This window comes from Dromiciops gliroides, chromosome 1 (assembly GCF_019393635.1).
Source record: "Dromiciops gliroides isolate mDroGli1 chromosome 1, mDroGli1.pri, whole genome shotgun sequence".
Classification (NCBI taxonomy): domain Eukaryota; kingdom Metazoa; phylum Chordata; class Mammalia; order Microbiotheria; family Microbiotheriidae; genus Dromiciops; species Dromiciops gliroides.
This window is the reverse complement of record NC_057861.1, coordinates 597,021,990-597,040,996: the sequence shown is the minus strand read 5'-3', so window position 1 is coordinate 597,040,996 and position 19,007 is coordinate 597,021,990. Positions and strand designations below refer to the sequence as shown.

At 43.9% G+C, this 19,007-nt stretch overlaps 1 protein-coding gene across 2 annotated transcripts; it reads right to left on the bottom strand.

Annotated features, from left to right (window-relative positions):
- Positions 1-72: 72 nt before the first annotated feature.
- On the bottom strand, positions 73-17,901 carry ZNF500 (zinc finger protein 500). Of its 2 annotated transcripts, none has more exons than XM_043987893.1 (7): positions 17,624-17,901; positions 15,756-16,265; positions 8,960-9,134; positions 8,252-8,343; positions 6,613-6,706; positions 4,653-4,766; positions 73-1,960 (listed from the first exon to the last, which is right to left on the bottom strand). In XM_043987893.1, the coding sequence occupies exons 2-7, from the start codon at positions 16,155-16,157 to the stop codon at positions 1,206-1,208; spliced, it is 1,632 nt and encodes a 543-aa protein (XP_043843828.1). In that variant the 5' UTR covers positions 16,158-16,265; positions 17,624-17,901; the 3' UTR covers positions 73-1,205. The 2 variants fall into 2 exon arrangements, with proteins under 2 accessions (XP_043843828.1, XP_043843837.1); XM_043987902.1 differs by having other exon boundaries at positions 8,960-9,074.
- Positions 17,902-19,007: the final 1,106 nt, after the last annotated feature.

Here is a 19,007-nt window from a genome sequence, read left to right as displayed (position 1 = left end):
TGGAGGAGGACTTGATCACATTTAAGGCCCATTTAAATCCCACTCTCCAAAAAAATGTACAAAAGCGAGAAGAGCAAAAAAAGTATTGCCTTTATTAAAGGGGTAGGAATTGTATGTGCTTTAGAGTCTTACTGTGGCCCTAGGCTAGGTTCACATGAAGGTAAGACTATCAAATGTGAAAATATACATATAGATTAAGTGATGGGAAAAATTGAAAGGATAATAAGGCTGGGTGACAATACGGTCCCAACAGAGGAATAGCTGCTTCTAGCACTAGTTCCTCCCTGGCAAGGACTGAAATCTACCAAGCCTCATTAGCTGTCACTGGGAAACCAGCTCTCTTAATTTAACAGAAGAGTTATTCTCTACTAATCCTCATGAGCCATTCGCCATACCATAGATACTAAACAGCTAGAAGACAAACCTTATGAGCCTAAATAAGATTGAGAGTTGAACCAGAAGCTCCAGGCTGATCTCTTTTTTTTTCACTTTGGAAAAACCCAGGCAGAGGAGGCTATAAAAAAACCTAACAATTCAAGGATAAATCCAGAGCTAGGAATGGAAGTCCTTGACTCCAAGCTCTCAAATTGAACAGGAACAATTCAAAAAGTAAAGTTCTGAACTTGCTAAGTGGAGTGGGTGATGTTCCAGCATGTAAGAATGATCACTCTTAGCTATCTGCACTTGAAAAATATCCCTCTACAAAATAGATAGGTTCTAGCAAGATTGGCAACTAAACACATTTCTATAAAGTAAATCCTACTTTCTCAATGACATCCACTAAAAGAGCAGAGATATGTTCTTATGGCAAAAAGTGCAATAGATTGAATTGAAAATGGTTGGCAAGAAAGGATCAGTATGGTGGTGAGGCCTGAGACATGCAATACATGGAAATATGAGGAATATTTCTGCAACATTTTCCCAATTGGAAATGCTATTTTCACCTTCACAAAACTTCTTGGGAATCTGTAGCAGAATCAGACTGATATGCCATGGTAGTAGCTGCCACTTAATAACCCATAATGTGTTCAAGTCTAAACATTCCATAAGTTAATGGTTTCTGGTTCTGTAAATGTTGTAAAGTTCAAAATCCTAACAACATATATCCTTCAAATAAGAGAGTTCTATATTGGTCAAAATTCCCACCTTCCACCACCAGAGGCTCCTGGTATCTCTGAAAAGTGGAAGATGACTGGAAACCCAAATCAGTGAACATGACTCTCCACTATGTGAATCTCCTGGTGTGTTACAAGCTGGTGTTTCCGTGTGAAGCTTTTCCCACACACCTCACATTTATAGGGCCTCTCTCCTGTATGGGTTCTCTGGTGTTTATTAAGGTCAGTACCTCGACGAAAGCTTTTCCCACAATTCTGGCACATGTAGGGTTTCTCACCAGTGTGGGTTCTCCGGTGTGCACTAAAATGAGAGCTGTTATTGAAGGTTTTCCCACACTCCCCACATTTATAGGGTCTCTCTCCAGTGTGAGTTCTTCGATGTATGACTAGGCTTGAGCTCTGGCTGAAGCACTTCCCACATTCGTTGCATTTGTAGGGTTTTTCTCCAGTATGAATTCTCTGGTGGGTGCTGAAATTGGAGCGGTCACTGAAGCCCTTTCCACATACAAGACACTTGTAGGGCTTTTCTCCTGTGTGGGTTCTCTGATGTTTAATCAAATGAGAACTTTTGTTAAAGCTTTTTCCACATTCAAGGCATTTGTAGGGTTTCTCTACTATACAGGCTCTCTGAAGACCTCTGTCCCTTTCCTGAACAGGAGTTTGGCTCTCTCTCTCTACTAGTGGGCAGCTCCGGTGCCATTCTGGCTGAGTCACACAACCCTGTCCCTGGCAAGCTGACTGAAGACCATGCCCCCTGGACTTCCCTGCCAGGGTTCTACACAACTCCATTTTCATGGCAGAATCCTCCATGGAATCTTCTTTATTCTCAGTCTTGATCTTACATCCTGGAAAAAAAAGAGAAAGTGAAATCCCTGATCTAGAGGGTAGTGAATTGAAGGTAAAATCAGTCAATTTGTAAATATTTATTAAGCACCTACTATCTCTCAGTTGCTGGGGTTACAAAGAGAAGCAAAAGATAGTCCCTGCCCTAAAAGAGCTTACAATCTAATGGAAGAAATAACATGCAAACAAATATATACAAAGTAAGCTATATACAGGATAAATAGGAAATAATTAACAGAGAGAAGGCACTAGAATTAAGAGGGATTAGAGAAGGCTTCCTATAGGAGGTGGAATTTGCGCTAGAACTTAATGGAAACTAGGGTGGTCAGTAGTTGGAAACAGCCAGAGAAAATGCCCAGAGGTGAGAGACAGAGCATCCTATTCATGGAACAGGCAGGAGCCCAGTATTACTATAGCAGAGTACATGTCAAGGAGGAATGTTTAAGAAGACTAGAAAAAGGAAAAAGCTAGGTAAAAAGGAGAAAGTTTGAAAAATTATAGTTGTGGGGCAGCTAGGTGGCGAAGTGGATAGAGCACCAGTCTTGGAGTCAGGAGGACCTGAGTTCAAATCCGGCTTCAGACACTTAACACTTACTAGCTGTGTGACCCTGGGAAAGTCACTTAACCCCAATTGCCTCACCAAAAAAAAGAAAAAGAAAAGAAAGAAAAATTATAGTTGCAATTTTTGTAATATGTAATTACATTTGAAGATTTGTTATAAGACAGACTTTTAGAAGTTAGAGGTCATTCTTTTACAACATCTATTCCCATATCTAAATTACTGTTTTTAGAAAAAAGTATCTAGATAAAAACAAGGTTTAGGTAGCTAAAGAAAAGGTAGAAGTATCCTCCTACTATTTATTAACCACTTATAACACCTCTAGGTCCTTGTAGCAATTTCTTCTAAGGATCTCAGAAAGCTAAGGCTCCCATGTGAACTGTACTATACATAGTAGGTCCTTCCTAAATACAGAATGAATGAGGTGTGGAATGGAACCATTCACTAGTATTTTGAAATCTTTAACTAAAAGGAAACAGATGAATGTAGGATTACTCAGTGTGGGATTCCTTGGTGAGTGGATCTGCCATCAGACTCAAGAGCAGATTCTCCCAACTCTCCCTCCCCTACCTCAACACAAATTTTATGAGGCTAAATGTGAACATACACTTTGATTACCATAAATCATGTCAAAATCTAGACTCAGTGAATCAAATAAGAGTAGGCAGGAACCAGAGATTTTTTTTCTTTTTCATACTCGTGAGGTTCTCTATATGTCAGCAAGGACCAAGCTTTCAATTCTTTCCCTTTTGACTGTGTTACAAATCCAAACCACTGTTTCAAAGTGGATTTTGACTTACAATCATTTCTTTTATTTATACAACAAACATTTATTAAATACCTACCAAGTACAGTGCTTGGTACTAAATAATATAAAAAAACAAGTAAGACACTATTCCTGCCCTTCAGGAATTTACAATCTAGTAGAGATGATCAAACATACACACAAAAGAAGGGTTCAAAGTGCTAAGATAAGGAAGTAAAATAATGAGGTGAGGGAAAGGTCATGAAGGCTGGGGTCTTTTCAGCTGTGCCGTGAGTGGGAAGCTGAATGTCAACACACAGGAATGGGGACAAAATATGACTCAAGTATGTGAAGATGCATGTCTTCAAGACTCACTGATTCATGAAATTTTATGTCAAAAGCTTAATCTAAAAGTCATTTCCAACTTCTTTTCCTATTAAGATCTTTTTGTGGAGCAGCTCGGTGGCACAGTAGATAAAGCACTGGCCCTGGATTCTGGAGGACCTGAGTTCAGATTCAGCCTCAGACACTTGACACTAGCTGTGTGACCCTGGGCAAGTCACTTAACCCCAATTGCCTCAAAAAAAAAAAAGAAGAAGAAGATGACAGTACGAAGCAGGCTATTTTAGGGGCAGCTAGGTGGTGCAGTGGATAAAGCACCGGCTCTGGATTCCCAAGGAACTGAGTTCAAATCCAGCCTCACTCAGACACTTGATACTTACTAGCTGTGTGACCCTGGGCAAGTCACTTAACCCTCATTGCCCTGCAAAAATAAATTTTTTTAAAAAAAGGTCTTTCTGTTATTTTCTCATAAGTTGTCCAAATATGCTCAGATAACCAGAATTCAAAAATTTTGGCACAGGCTCAAAGGATTAAAAGCTTCTGTCTTCCCCAAAAAAAACCCAAAAGAAAACAAAACAAAAAGCTTCTGTCTTTTTAGTATTAGCTTTCCATCTCCATTTAAAGGATAAATGCTTTCCCAGGTCCTACTGTTCTGTGCCTCTTATTCAATATTCTACACCTAGCAGGTGCTGAATAAATACTGAGTGATTGAGTGATGCTTTTATACTGCATTTTCCCCCGATTATGTTCCTGTCAACCTGTGCTATTTCTTAGTATTTACGATTATTCACCTAGCCTAATCTTCTTCCTTTGGGAGCTATTTTCCCTTTGAGCTTTTTATGAAGTGTTTCATTTAGCAAACCTGATTTATTACTTTCAATGTTACAAATAGGAGCTTTTTCTTGTGCCTTAAAACTTTCACTAGACAATAGTCATCTCTTTGTCTCTCATCTTCTCTTACCTTACATGAGGCAACATTTCATTAGCAGAATCTTCAAAAAACAAACTTCCATGAGAGTTGAAATCCTATTGTTGCTGGTCTCCTCACCTGTGTGATTATCTCTTGGAATATCCCTCTCCTTGAAAGCTTGTAGATTTGAATTCCATAGTCCTTCCCTTCGATCCAGTTGAGGAATTAGATTTGGTTTGGGAACAGGAAGCCCTGTCCATAAGGAAGGTCAGTCAGTGCTCAGTAAAAGGAATGAGAAATTCCATTTACATACAGAATCTGCCACTAAATAAGAGGGTAAGTTCAGGGTCCAGAAATGTAGCATGTAGCTTCCTATCTGGAACCTTCCATAATAGCCAAGACCCCAAAATATATGATTAATCGTTGGGTTCGGGAACTTCTACAATCTAAGAATTCACATGCCCCAGTGTGAAAGCAGTAGTTAATGCTGAAAGGTTATGCAAAGCAAGTTCAACAGGCATAGATTGCCCTTTCCCCTCAGGAGTTTACAGCCTATAGTAGAAGATTGACCTTTTTTTGGGGGGAGGGGCAGGGGGAATCAAGATTAAGTGACTTGTCCAGGGTCACATTGCTAATAAGTGTCTTGAGACCATATGTGAACTCAGGTCCTCCTGATTTCAGGGCCAGTGCTCTATCCACTGCACCATCTAGCTGCCCCAAGACTCACTTTAACTAACACAAAAGAATGTGGCAGACAGCTAACCATATATACACATCAGATTTGTTTTGGTTCATAAAAAGAAGATATGAACAATTCAGTTATTTCCAAACAGACTAGATGTCTGTGGAAACAGGTGTATCAATATCAGGTAGGATTTTAAGTGCTTTTGATTGATAGAATGGAATTTGGTAAACTAGAAAATCCTAATCACAAAGAATTATAACTCTTTCTGTAGTGGGAGTAGAAATGGATAAAGAAGGCCAGGAGTAGGTTTCCTTAATGATCAGGTAATACAAAAATGAGAAATAAAGGACATTAAGAAGGTGAGGAACTTGAAGATGTAGTAGAAAATCTTGTTCCTGAAGCATCATGCTGTCTTGTCTGCAAGACTGACACTAGTAATTAGAAGAGCATACGTTAGGAGTATGTTATTCATTAGTAGTGACAGATTTTAATTGATTCCATCTCTTATCCAGTCTCTCTTAAGACCACTGGCACATGCTTCGAGATTGTTGCAGTCTGTGGCTATTGGCCAAAACAGAGCTATTCACTGGCTCAACTGGGACTTGATCCATGTCTGTGTTCTGATCATCATGTTATAGAGCAAAGATTCTTATCCTTTAGCAGTCTAGTGAAGCCTATGGAGCCCTTGTTATAGAGCATACAAGTGGTGACTCAAGAAGGTATCACTATAGATGTGGTCTGTGAGACAGATAAATTGGCCAAGTTCAGTAATGGAGGCCAGGTGTGGCGGCACACTCCCACTAGACCTGTTCCTGGGGGAGGCTGAGGCTGGCAGAGCTCTTGAGCTCAGGAGTTCTGAGCCACAGTAAGGCTAAGGACAATCCAATGTCCCACACTGAATCTGCACCAATGGTGAGGCCCCCCCAGAGCGAGGGGTTACCAGGCTACCCAAGGAGGTATGAGCTGGCCTAGGTGGAAGCAGGTCAAAGCTTCTGATCCACAGTGGGACTGGGCCTGTGAATGACCACTGTACTTCCAGCCTAGGAAGGACAGACTGAGACTCAAAACAAAAAAAAGTAATGGACTATTAATGAGGTATCTTGTATACCTCCTATATTATCTGGACTACTCATATGCACCTTTGAATTGTTAGTTATCTTCTCATGTAAATGTCTTATCTCTTACTAATTAGCTTAGCCCAGGAGCCCCTCATACTTCCTCCTAACTCCACCACTCAGGACAGTGCCTTGCACAAAACATATCTATTAAATGTTTATTGACTGATAGACACTGAGGTATAGTAGTGAGGGAAAAAGGGAGAAGACAGAAGAATGACACCTGTAGAAACAGCAATAACCAAGCATCACAGAGAGCCAAAGGGAAAACAGGCTTGACTTAGCATAATCATCTTACCATCATTCTCCTGCAGGACATCCCTGTAGTGTTCTCTTTGAACTGGATCCTCCTGGTACAGGTACATAGCCATGTCTTCAAATGTTACTGGCATCTGTAAGAATCATATAACTCCACTCAGTCATAGCTACCTCAGGTTCACTCTAGGTCCTGACTTACAGTGAGCATCAAGTACTCTCAAAATGATCTACAATCCTTTCACTAATTGCCCAAGAACTCCTAGGATCACTTTTGATTCTCCTACTCTACATATCTAATCTGTAATTAAATCCTGAAACTCTGACTTTCATTTTGGTCAGTACTTTCAGTTGTGCCCCACTCTTCATGACACCCATTTGCAGTTTTCTTGGCAAAGATCCTCTAGTAATTTGCCATTTCCTTCTCCAGCTCATTTTATAAATGAGGAAACTGAGGCATGCAGGGTTAAGTGACTTGCCCAAGGTCACACAGCTAGTAAGTGTCTGAAGCCAGATTTGAACTCAGGAAGATGAATCTTTCTGACTTCAAGCCTCGCGTTCTATACACTGAGCCACCTAGCTGCCTTCAAACTACCTGCTAAAACTTTGTCTTTGTATAAAAGCCAAGTCCTATTCATCAGACTCCCTATCTCAGGGCCTTCCTTTTACCTTATTCTTTTGTTCCTTTTTCTTTGTTGTTTCTCACATTTTCATCCTCTTTTACACCAATGCTTTGGGCTTTTTTGCCAGTATATTCCTCAGTTCTGCTGACAGCAATCAGAGCAAAAGAAATTGCTACCTGGTTCTACGCAAGGACTACCTAGGAAGATGTGGAATGTGTAGGAAGTATAGATAATCTGGCCAGATTAGGGACATTTTCTTGTGCCTAGGACAAAATATGACAGCACCAGGAGGCTGACAAACTGAGGCTGTTACTCCTTGATATGAAAAACACTTGGGCAAGACCCCAAAGCCATATGAACATTTTGAAAGAAAACCTGAAAGGTTCAGAAAGAGCTGGACAAGCTAGATGATATATCTGAATGGATGAAAGACACTTAGTTGACCATCCCTAAGGCGGAGAGTGGCTGCCAGGAGTGGCAGAGGGTGATAGAACAATGTAGTTAATCACTATAAAACAATGAGAGATTGGAACTGATTTTTTTTTTCTTTATGGAGGGAGGTGTTGTAGGGGAAGGGAATGGTGAGGAAGCTTCAGGAAAGATGAAGACAGCAATCTGTCTCTTGCAGCTTAATTTAAAGTTTTGCTTGCATTACTGTATATAGAGCAATTTTGTTTTAATCTTATTTGCTAGGGAGACTGATTCATGGGTGGGATCACAAGAGAGAGAGAGAGAGAGAGAGAGAGGGGACTCATTTGGGCTCCCCGTAATTCTTAGCTACCCTTGTGAACTGACCCAAACCAGTAAGACTCATAGAAGCTAGGCAGAATTCTCTAACATCTTGGGCTTCAGTTCCAAGTACTTCAGTTTATTACTTGAATCCTGGATTATCAAAGATAACCTCTAGGATGAAGAGATACCATGAGACTATTTTGGACCCAAGTTCCCAGGAAAGTCAATCTCTGAGTACTGAAATAATATTTATTATTTGTATTGGAGGTGAAAATAGAACATAAATAGCTGGAGTAGGGTGGAGTGGGGTGGGAGAACATGCTTCACCTGGGACCAGGCAGAGATTAATGCAGTTGCTGTTTCTTGATCTCTAGTGCTCTCCTCCCTGAAAAGAGCAGAAACCCGGGAGGCAGGTGAACCTATGGAAGGAGAACAGAGAACAGTCATACCTTACTCATCTAGGCTGCCCTTTCTCATCACTGAGTTCAAGAAGTCTACCCTAAACCATCCTGAAGTTTGTCTTAGTGCTTCACCACAGGCTGTTCTAATGCCACATAGTTGGCCAATGTGCTGGGAGGAACCACTAAATTCTTTTTTCATTTGTTTTTGTTTCTGATATATTTTATTCGTTTCATTAAATATTTCCCAATTACATTAAAAAAAAATTTTAAGACCCACTAAATTCTTACTCCTACTTGGCTCTATGTCTGTAATTGCACAATCAGATATAGAGCTGGAAAGACTTCAGAGGCCATGTGATCCAACCTCCTCATTTTACAGAAGAGGAAACTGAGGCCCAGGAAAGTTACATAACTTGCCCAAATTCACAAAGGTCACAGGTGTCAAGAGGTGTGATCTGAACTGAGGTCCACCAATTAGAGTCAATCCTCTTTCCATTATGACACCTCCTCATCTGGCCTATTTTCTACTCACCAAACCCACATACTTGTCCCGATTCTTCCCACACACCCTCTTTTCCTTTTCCTCCATGCCAAACATCTACTCCTTTCTTCCCAAGGAAAGGCAGTTTCTCACCTCTCTTTGGCCACAGTTGGGCATTCTTTCTGGATCTACAGTTCAGCTGCTCCTTAGGTCCAAGGCAGGTCCGTGCTCCCTCCTCTTGGGACCTTTCCTCATGTTGCACTGCTCCCTGGAACAGCAAAGATTCCTGCGCTGTTCTCTGGGGCACCGTCTCTTCTGAGAGTACCTCCTGTCTTGGCACAGAGATTGTAATCTGGGAACTGCCCACATCCCTTCTCTTGTTACGAAAGAATCTGGGAAATTCAGAACTCGATTCCCCTGGACCCTTTTCAGTCCTTTACTACCTTTAAGCTCCTTCTCACCTTCCCCCTTACCTCAAACTGTTTCTTCTCCACTGTTCTTTTTCCTCTGTTCTCTAGCATTTTTCTCCAAGTTATAATCTTTTGCTTCTCACATTTCAATCTGTGCCCAATCACATTCTCTACTCTGTGACTACTAGAACCTCTCACTCTTCTGCTGCTTTCTAGTTTGTTTCTTAGAGTTGAGGAGAATTTACATGGTGCAGAATTTGCTAGGTGCAGAAACAATCAAGTGCCTAAGGTAAAAGGTATGTATGATAACTAATATAAAGCCAGTATTCCCCGGCCCTGGCCCCCCAGCAGTCCCTGCCCTACTCTTTCTGAGGGCACCTGTGTTCTTGAAATCCCTACCTCAGGATAAACTTGTGGAAAACAGACAAAGAATAGATGTTAAGGAGTAATTTGGGGTACTGAGAGGTACATCCTTAACTACTTAACTCTTTTTACAAGCCATTCTTTTCTGTCACTTTTAGAGATGTCATGGGGCGCAGAGCACCCCAGAATTTCTCTGGGGCACACTGAGGAATCTTCTCCTTGAGAAACTAAACCAGAGGACAGATAACGCCTAGAGGAACCAAATCGGACTGAGCTAGCTTGGGATTCCTACCCTTCATTCCGGTCTCCCTTATCCTGGGGAGATAAGTTTGGGTGTGGCTTCGGCCTTTGTGTTCTGAAGAGGGATCCGTAGCCACCCCTCACCCAATTCCTCTAGTCACTACTAGTGGGGGATGGTCCTCCACTCCTCACCCAATTCCCCCAGCTACCACCAGTGGGGGATGGTCCTCTCTCACTAAAGGAACTTTTCATGGGCAGATGGTCCACCCCCATCAGTCCTCTATAAAAGTACCTTCCAGTCTCCTGTTCGAGGAGATTTGGTACCTCTGAGCCATGTGCTTTATGCCAAATCTCCCCATGAAAATCTAAGGATTTCTTTCATGGTTTCCCTCCCCCCACCCTTCCCTTCCCTTGCTCCTAAATAAACTATCACCTTGTTCTAACTAAGTTTTGTGTGCAAGAGGGTGTAATTCTTTAAAGAGGAATTCCCAAGAACCCCAACCCCAACCCGTACCCAATTTCCACTATATCATCTGGCGCCCGAACGTTGTAGGGATGTGGGATTTTCCTCTTTCCTCTTAACACACAAAACTGGGGGGTGGGAACCTCCCTTCTGGGTTTCCTTTCTCCCTCTCCCGCCTGACTCAACCTCCCGTTTGAGTCACAGAGAGGTAGAGAGAGGGTCAGCTTTCGCACGCGACAGTGGAGGGCAGCCTGAGTCTCCCTCCCTCGCTGAAAGCTCAAACAGACGTCTGGACCACACTCGGCACAGAACCTGGAGGTAAGACCCTACCTTCTGGTTTCTCTTCTCCCTCTCCCACCGGACTCAACCTCCCGTTTGAGTCACAGAGAGGTAGAGACGGTTGGCGTCTGCAGGACAGCAGAGAGCAGCCTGGGACTCCTAGATGTCCGAACCACGCTCGGACTCTCAGACTACACGTTTTTGGGTAAGAACATTTATGCTTATGTGTATCCCTTACCAGTTCTCTGCTCTTGGTTCAGACTATTCTCCTTAGACAGTAGTTATGGGACAGAAAGGGAGTGTTCCGAAAAATTCACCTCTGGGGTGCATTCTAAGAGATTGGACTAGACTGGAACTTAAAAACCTAAGAAAGAGATGTATGATACATTTTTGTAACAATTTATGGCCACATTATCCTCTAGGAAGTGAAGGAAATTGGCCTGTACACGGCACCCTTAATTATAATACCATCTTGCAATTGGACAAGTTTTGCAAGCGTGAAGGGAGATGGACAGAGATTCCATACGTATCGGCTTTTATGAGTTTGAGCCAGAAGTCAAAGGGAAAGGATGAGGTCCCCTTGCCGGTTGAGAATCACCACAAGCCCAAGCAATTCGCTAACTCTTTGGGCACCTACTCTGAGACCTCAGCCTCCCCTCCTCCTCAAACTCATTCCCTACCTGTTTCTCATTCCACTCCTTCTCCGCCTGCTTCCGTACCTATGGGTCAACCACAGTCATATCACTCTATGACTGAAACCTCTCCTTGCCCACCGGCTGATCTCAGAACCAATTCCCTGTGTCACACGGGGAGTGGATATCAGTCTCCTTCTATCCTGCTCTACCCCATTTACAATCGGGGGGAACTCCAATATGTTCCCATTTCTCCTGTTTTTTCCATTCAGCCGACCCCATCTGCTTTACCTAATCTGCAGTCACCTACGGCTATCTCCCTTTCCCCATCTCCACCCATGCTGCAGCCAAAGACTGTTTTCCCTCCCCCACCTACTCCACAGCCAAAGGCTGTCACCCCTCCCCCACTGGGCCCTGTGCCCAATCCTCTGTCTCCACCTGAGCTATCTCCCCAACCCAGGTCTTTACCAATGTCTCCCACTACTTCCCTGCTTCCATTAAGGGAATTTCCCATTGGGAAGGGCACAACAGTAAGGCACGCCCCTTTTTCTATAAGCAGGTTATCTCAGATTAAAGAGAAATTGGGGAGCTACTCAGAGAACCCCACAAAGTTCATAGATGGCTTTAAGTCTGTGACACTGGAGTTTGACCTTTCCTGGACTGATTTGCAAATTATTCTTGCCAGCTGTTGTACCCCTGATGAGAAAAAACAGATTTGGGACCTGGCGGTACAAGTTGGGGATGAACACTCACAGGTTGGAAATTGGGTTGGGGTCCCTGGTTTTACAGCTGTCCCGGTCATAGAACCGAGATGGAACTATGATAACAGGGAAGATAGGGCTTGTAGAAATCACATGATCACCTGCCTAGTTGAGGGAATGAGAAGGGGGGTTAAGAAACAAGTCAATTATGGAAAGGTGAGGGAGATAACACAGGGGTCTGATGAAAATCCTGCTGTCTTCATGAGCCGCTTAGCAGACTCTCTGAAGAAATATACTAACCTAGACCCCCAAAGAGATGTAGGAATTACTGTCCTCAATATTCATTTTATCAGCCAGTCTGCTCCTGACATTAGGAGAGAGCTCCAGAAGTTAGACTGGGGTCCCCAGATCCCATCCTCACAACTCCTTGACATTGCTTTTAAGATTTTTAATAACAGGGACCTTGCAGTAGCCAAAGAGAGAGAAAAGATGGCTCGTGCCCGCTCCATAGACCAAGCTCATATAATAGCAGCAGCCATCACCACATCTGCTACCAGCAGAACTCCGGCTGGCCGAGATTCTGGCAGCTGCAGTAAACCGGGACACAGAAGTAGGGGACGCCGCACGAAGGTGAGGTCAGCTCTCCTACCTCTTTGTCCCCAGGGCAGCACCCGAGAGATCGGCTTAGCAAAAATCCAGGGCTCTGCAGCTTGCTCTCCTGACCAGCATCGTGTCAGGCCTATGGCCAAGCTGGATATAGGAGGCAAGCCTAGGAATGGTTTTGGGGCCACCTCTGTCTTACTCTCTGGTTCAGGTCCTAGCATACAATCAAGGCACAAAGTGGGGATGGGATAAAAGGACCCTTAATGTAGACAGACACTGCCTATCACAGAATTAGGCTTGAACTCCCTCCTGTAAAGCAGGCCACACCCTGTCCTGCAAAAAGGTCCCACTTGACTCCTGATCTGATAAAGTCCCTTTTCCCTTTTGCTCTGGTCAGTTTTAATTTTTTTGTTCAAGTCTGTTCCATCTAGGCTCAAGGATTCATGACACTGTGCCTACGTGTTGCCTCTGGACTCTCTGGGCCCCTCACAACTCCGAGCATTCCAGGCCTTCTCCACTTCTCTCCCCTCCCCCTCCCTTGCGCCGTGATTTCTTCGACCCCCGGTCAGCATGAAGCAGTTTCAGAAGAATCTTCGTCCCCTTTCCTTATATATAGAGAAGTGGGGAATGTCATGGGGCGCAGAGCACCCCAGAATTTCTCTGGGGCACACTGAGGAATCTTCTCCTTGAGAAACTAAACCAGAGGACAGATAACGCCTAGAGGAACCAAATCGGACTGAGCTAGCTTGGGATTCCTACCCTTCATTCCGGTCTCCCTTATCCTGGGGAGATAAGTTTGGGTGTGGCTTCGGCCTTTGTGTTCTGAAGAGGGATCCGTAGCCACCCCTCACCCAATTCCTCTAGTCACTACTAGTGGGGGATGGTCCTCCACTCCTCACCCAATTCCCCCAGCTACCACCAGTGGGGGATGGTCCTCTCTCACTAAAGGAACTTTTCATGGGCAGATGGTCCACCCCCATCAGTCCTCTATAAAAGTACCTTCCAGTCTCCTGTTCGAGGAGATTTGGTACCTCTGAGCCATGTGCTTTATGCCAAATCTCCCCATGAAAATCTAAGGATTTCTTTCATGGTTTCCCTCCCCCCACCCTTCCCTTCCCTTGCTCCTAAATAAACTATCACCTTGTTCTAACTAAGTTTTGTGTGCAAGAGGGTGTAATTCTTTAAAGAGGAATTCCCAAGAACCCCTCCCACCAACCCGTACCCCATTTTCCACTATAACAGAGACAAGTCATTAGATAGACAATGAATCTGACCCATTATCATATTTCTGATGCTTTTATGAAAGTAATTCCCATTCTTTTGTTTTGTTTTGTTTTTGGGGGTTTTTTGGGGGGCAATGAGGGTTGAGTGACTTGCCTTGGGGTCACACAGCTAAGTAAGTGTCAAGTGTCTGAGGCCAGATTTGAACTCAGGTCCTCCTGAATCCAGGGCCAGTGCTTTATCCACTACTCTACCTAGCTTCCCCCATTCCCATTCTTTTGGATCTGTACCACTCTATTGTTTGATGCCATGCTACTCTCCCCCCCTTCTGTTAAAAACACCGTATAGCATATATTTTAAGTGATATTTTATTGGTAATTTTGTTTTGTCCCAAGAGATTTTCCAACACCCAAACCATACCACTGCAAAGAATGTTCCCCCAACACAGTTACACAAAACTGCTTAAGTTAAATTCATAGTACATGACACTTTCCAGTTTTGAAATTTATCAACTTAACAAAAAGGACAGATGTGCCATTAACTTTGATAATCTGGTAACAATACTGTCTTCTAGCATACATCTATTTTAAAAATTAATATTAATGTGATTCTGAGAGCTTAAGTATCCTGCAAAACCCCCCAAATTATGAGATATCCTAGGACACCCCACAGGTTGGATGTCATTTTATCAGACTTTACCAGTTAATCCCCTTAGCACTTATGGGTTACTACTGCCTATTGTTTCTATTCACCAAAGGGATGCCTGGTTCGGCCTTCTCTGTTCTGTAATACAATAACCATTAGGAAGGCTTGGTTAGTGATTGGAAAGGACAGTCCTGGAGTATCAGAAGAGAAAGACAGAGAGTAGTGTTTTTCCCTAAAGAAAGCACATCTCCAACTGAATAATGAAATCAATGACAGTAAGTAAACTAACTTTATAGTCAAGTTTTCAGGAATCCACCTGTTTTTTTTTTTTTTAATCAAGAAACACCAGGGGCAGCGACGTGGCACAGTGGATAAAGCACTGGCACTGGATTCAGGAGTACCCATGTTCAAATCCGGCTCAGACACTTGACACTTACTAGCTGTGTGACCCTGGGCAAGTCACTTAACCCTCATTGCCCTGCAAAAAAAGAAAAAGAAAAGAAAAGAACACAAGAGGGAATGAGCACAGAATAGGAAAGAATTTTTCTCCTTTCCCCAGTTCTGTAACCCTAACCCCCATAGCCCTGCAAAAAAAAAAAAAAAGAAAAGAAACACCAGTGCACAACATTACCAAGGGGAAAATGATGACCTGTTCTGAGGGGAGAGGGAAGCTTAAGTCAATCAACAATATAGGATACAATTGTTGTTGTTTGTCCTTCGTTCTGGAAGAGGACCATAACATCAGGACATGATGTCTTAACTTGCAGTGAATTGGATTTAAATGAGGCAGGCAAAGTTACCAGCCTCACTCTCTCCTCTGGAGCCATCTGGGTCCAGTGGCAAGAGACAGATCAGGACGACTGGAGATGGCCCCCATTGGGGCTGGGGGAGGTACAACAGGCACCATGGCAAGATTTTTTAAAAGGGGGAAGGGGCCTAATTCCTTATTTCATGTAAGTTATTGCTTGAAAATAAAACAAGAGGGCAGCTAGGTGGAGCAGTGGATAAAGCACCAGTCCTGGATTCAAGAGGACCTGAGTTCAAACCTGACCTCAGAAACTTGACACTTACTAGTTGTGTGACCCTGGGCAAGTCACTTAACCCTCACTGCCCTGCAAAAAAAGAAAAAGAAAAGAACACAAGAGGGAATGAGCACAGAATAGGAAAGAATTTTTCTCCTTTCCCTAGCTCTGTATGTTGTTTGGGTTGGGTACAACTCTGATGGTAAACCAGGAGTAAACTGATCACGGCCAGTTCTCAGTAAAATGGCATCGCCAGTGAAAGAACTTACCTAAAGAGCTGAAGAATGGGATCAGAAATGGAATGGATCCCATCTCTTATTAATTAAATCCTCACTACCCCAGCCCCTCCAAATTAAAATCTCTTTCTCACCCGTTGCCTCTGTTTCCTGGGCTCTCTCTGCAAACCCTCGACCAGGACCACTGCCTCCTCACCACTCTCTGGATGCTGTTCCCGTACCCAGGCCTGGATTTCCCCTGGCAATACTGTCAGAAACTGCTCCAGCACCAGCAGCTCCAAGATCTGCTCCTTTGTACGCATCTCTGGCCTAAGCCACCGACAACAGAGCTCCCAGAGTCGGCTGAGAGCCTCCCGGGGTCCCGCCACCTCCTGATAGCAAAACAGCCTAAAGAGCTGACGGAAGGTCTCAGGACTGGGATCATTCCTTTGCAAAGGAGTCTCTTCTTCCCAAGGGAAATCTTCTTCCACCTTCACAATAAGGATCTCTTCCTGTTCCAGTGGAGACTGGAGTGGCAGGCCAAGGGCTGTAGACATAGTCTTGAATGGAACCAACTCCGTCACAGGGCTCTGAAGAGCAGATCTGTCTCAGTTATGGGAATGGCTGGGCTCTTGTGAAAGGAACTTTTTTTTCCCTTTGGGGCTCTGAAGAAGAAATAGCAAAATCTGTGAAACCACAATCTAGTTCTCATTGCCATCCCTATCTTACTCCACTCAGCTCTATGACCATGGAAAGACCATTTAACTGAGGCCCAGAAAAGTTTTCTTATCTGCCAGATAAGATTACATTGGGGGGCAGCTAGATGGAGCAGTGGTAAAGCACCAGACCTGGATTCAGGAGGACCTGAGTTCAAAATAGATCTCAGAAACTTGACACTTACTAGCTATGTGACCCTGGGCAAGTCACTTAATGCTCATTGCCCTGCCAAAAAAAAAAAAAAAAAAGATTGCATTAGATGATATAGTGGAAGGAGTACTTTAGTCAAAGGACCTGGGTTCAAAAATCTACCTCTAATGCTACTTGTGTGACTGTGGGCAAATCAGTTCAATGTCCTAGGCCTCAGTTTCCTCATCTGTAAAATGAAAGAGTTGAACTAGATTAGAGGCTCTTAATCTGGGGTCTATGGATAGATTTCAGGGGTTCCATGGGCAAGGATGGGGAGGGGGGAAAAATCACATCTTTATTTTCACTAAACTCTAACTGAAATAGCATTTCTTTTAATTAAAAAAAATATATTCTAAGAAGAGTCAGTAGGACTCACCAGACAGTCAATTAGGGTGAAAGGAGGGAATAAGCATTTATTAAACACCTACTGCATACACTGCAGTAGTAATAATAATAATAATAGCTAACATTTATATAGTGTTTATTGAGTTATAGGCACTACACTAAGCACTTTACAATTATTATCTCACATGATCCTCACAGCAACTCCCAAGGAGCTAGGTGCTGTTTTTAACTCCATTTTACAGTTGAGGAAACTGAGGCAAAGATAAGTGACTTGCCCAGGATCACAAAGCTAATATGTGTCTTAGGCTGGATTTGAACTCAGATCTTCCTAACTCCGGGCCTAATAGTCCCTATACTACACTATTGTCTATACCTTATTGCCCCTCCCACGAAATGCTATGCCATAGGAAACTGAGGCACACTGAGGTTAAGTTACTTGTCCAGGGTCACACTGATAGTAATCGACTGAGGCCGAGTTTGAACTCTGAGCTTCCGTTGCATTGCACTACCAGCTGCCCTTAGTTTTCTCATCTTAAGGATGGGTCTGTATGAGTCCCTTATTAGATAAGACAATTGATACAAGCCAGCTATCATCATTCTTCCCTGGGTTTTTCTCCTCCCCCCCCTTATCTCCCCTCCCCACACGTTCCCGTGAAAAGGTCATGGGTCACGGTTAAGCGCTGCAGCTGACACCTCGGCCTCGGGGCCCAGGGATGGGGTGCAGAGCCCAGGGTCCAACCTGGCTCCGGGTCCCTCCCCCTCCCCCACTCACCGCTCGAGAGGCGTCAGGCCCGGGGCGAGGGCGGGAGGGAGGGAGCCTCGGGCCTCAGCCTCGGGGCGGGGCGGGGAGGGGCGGGAGGCCGAGGAGAAGGGCTGAGCTCCCTGGCCCGTCAGGAGGCCGGAGCACGAGCGCGGGAGCGCGTGGAGCCTCAACTTGACCCGCCCCGTGCTCGTTTCCGGCCTCCCGCCCCTCAGAGGAAGAACCCCGCCTCCGAGCCCGGACCTGCCTGGAGGCCGGTAATGACTCGTCCGGGTCTCCGTTGGGCCCGAACGGACCGAACTACAGGGTTGTGATTGATTGGTTTGACCATGGTGTCACGGGCAGAGAATTCTGGGTAATGTAGTTTCACTGGCGCTGACACGCCCCCGCCCCGCCTCCTAACGGGGTGCGCACGTTCTGCTACAGGCGCTCTTCCCGCCAGCCTCAGTTTGTTAAGTATCGTCATTTTTTGGATGTGTTTGCCGTTTATTTTTTGTATTTCTATAGGATCTTTAATCCTAATGTAATGAGTTAAAGCTCATTACAGATAGAAAAACCGTAAAGCAGTGCCCCATATTTAAGTATGAATTAAGTATGAATTATATACATATATACAATCCATATGATACTGTTTACATATATGTATATATACTGTATAAATATGTATATATGTTTTTCTTTTTGTGTGCAAGGGCTGCATCTTTTTTTTTTTTTTAAGTGAGGCAATTGGGGTTAAGTGACTTGCTGCATCTTAAAGGAGGGGGGGCTATGAGGCAGAGGCTGAGAGGGTGTGGGTTCCAGCAATGGGAGATGGCCAGGAATAATGCACTGTGAGGGGAGATGGAGTATCATGAATGACAGAGAGAAGACCAATTTGGGGGCAGCTAGGTGGCGCAGTGGAGAAAGCACCGGTCCTGGATTCAGGAGGACCTGAGTTCAAATTCGACCTCAGACACGTAACACCTACTAGCTGTGTGACCCTGGGCAAGTCACTTAACCCCAATTGCCTCACCAAAAAACAAAGGAAAGAAAAGAGAAGACCAATTTGGCTGGATCACTGAGGGCAGACAGAATGTCCACTGAGGCTGGAAAGATCAGCTGGGGCCAGGCTAGGACTTTAAAAACCGGAGAATTGTATTTTTTTATTTCTAGAGTCAATAAAGATCCACAGAAGCTTATTGAGTAGTGGAGTTACATAGTCAGATCTGCACTTAAGGAAAATTGCCTTAGGGGCAGTGTGTAAAATAAAGTGGGACTGTGAGACTTTTAGGCCGGGAGACTAGTTAGGAGGATGTTACAATACTCAAGGTGAGAGATCATAAAGGCCTTAATTGAGCTGATATTTATGTAAGTGGATAGAAGGGGTAAGATGTGAGAATAGATAAAAATGTCAAGA

Bases quoted from the DNA above. Each gene is read 5' to 3' on its own strand.
- ZNF500 (XM_043987893.1), bottom strand. From the start codon at position 16,157: ATGTCTACAGCCCTTGGCCTGCCACTCCAGTCTCCACTGGAACAGGAA. The intron at 9,135-15,755 runs GTGAGAAAGAGA...GTGCCAAGACAG, and splicing joins CCAGGAAACAGAGGCAACGG to GAGGTACTCTCAGAAGAGAC. The intron at 1,961-4,652 runs GTGAGGAGACCA...TTTTTTTTCCAG, and splicing joins TCCAAGAGATAATCACACAG to GATGTAAGATCAAGACTGAG.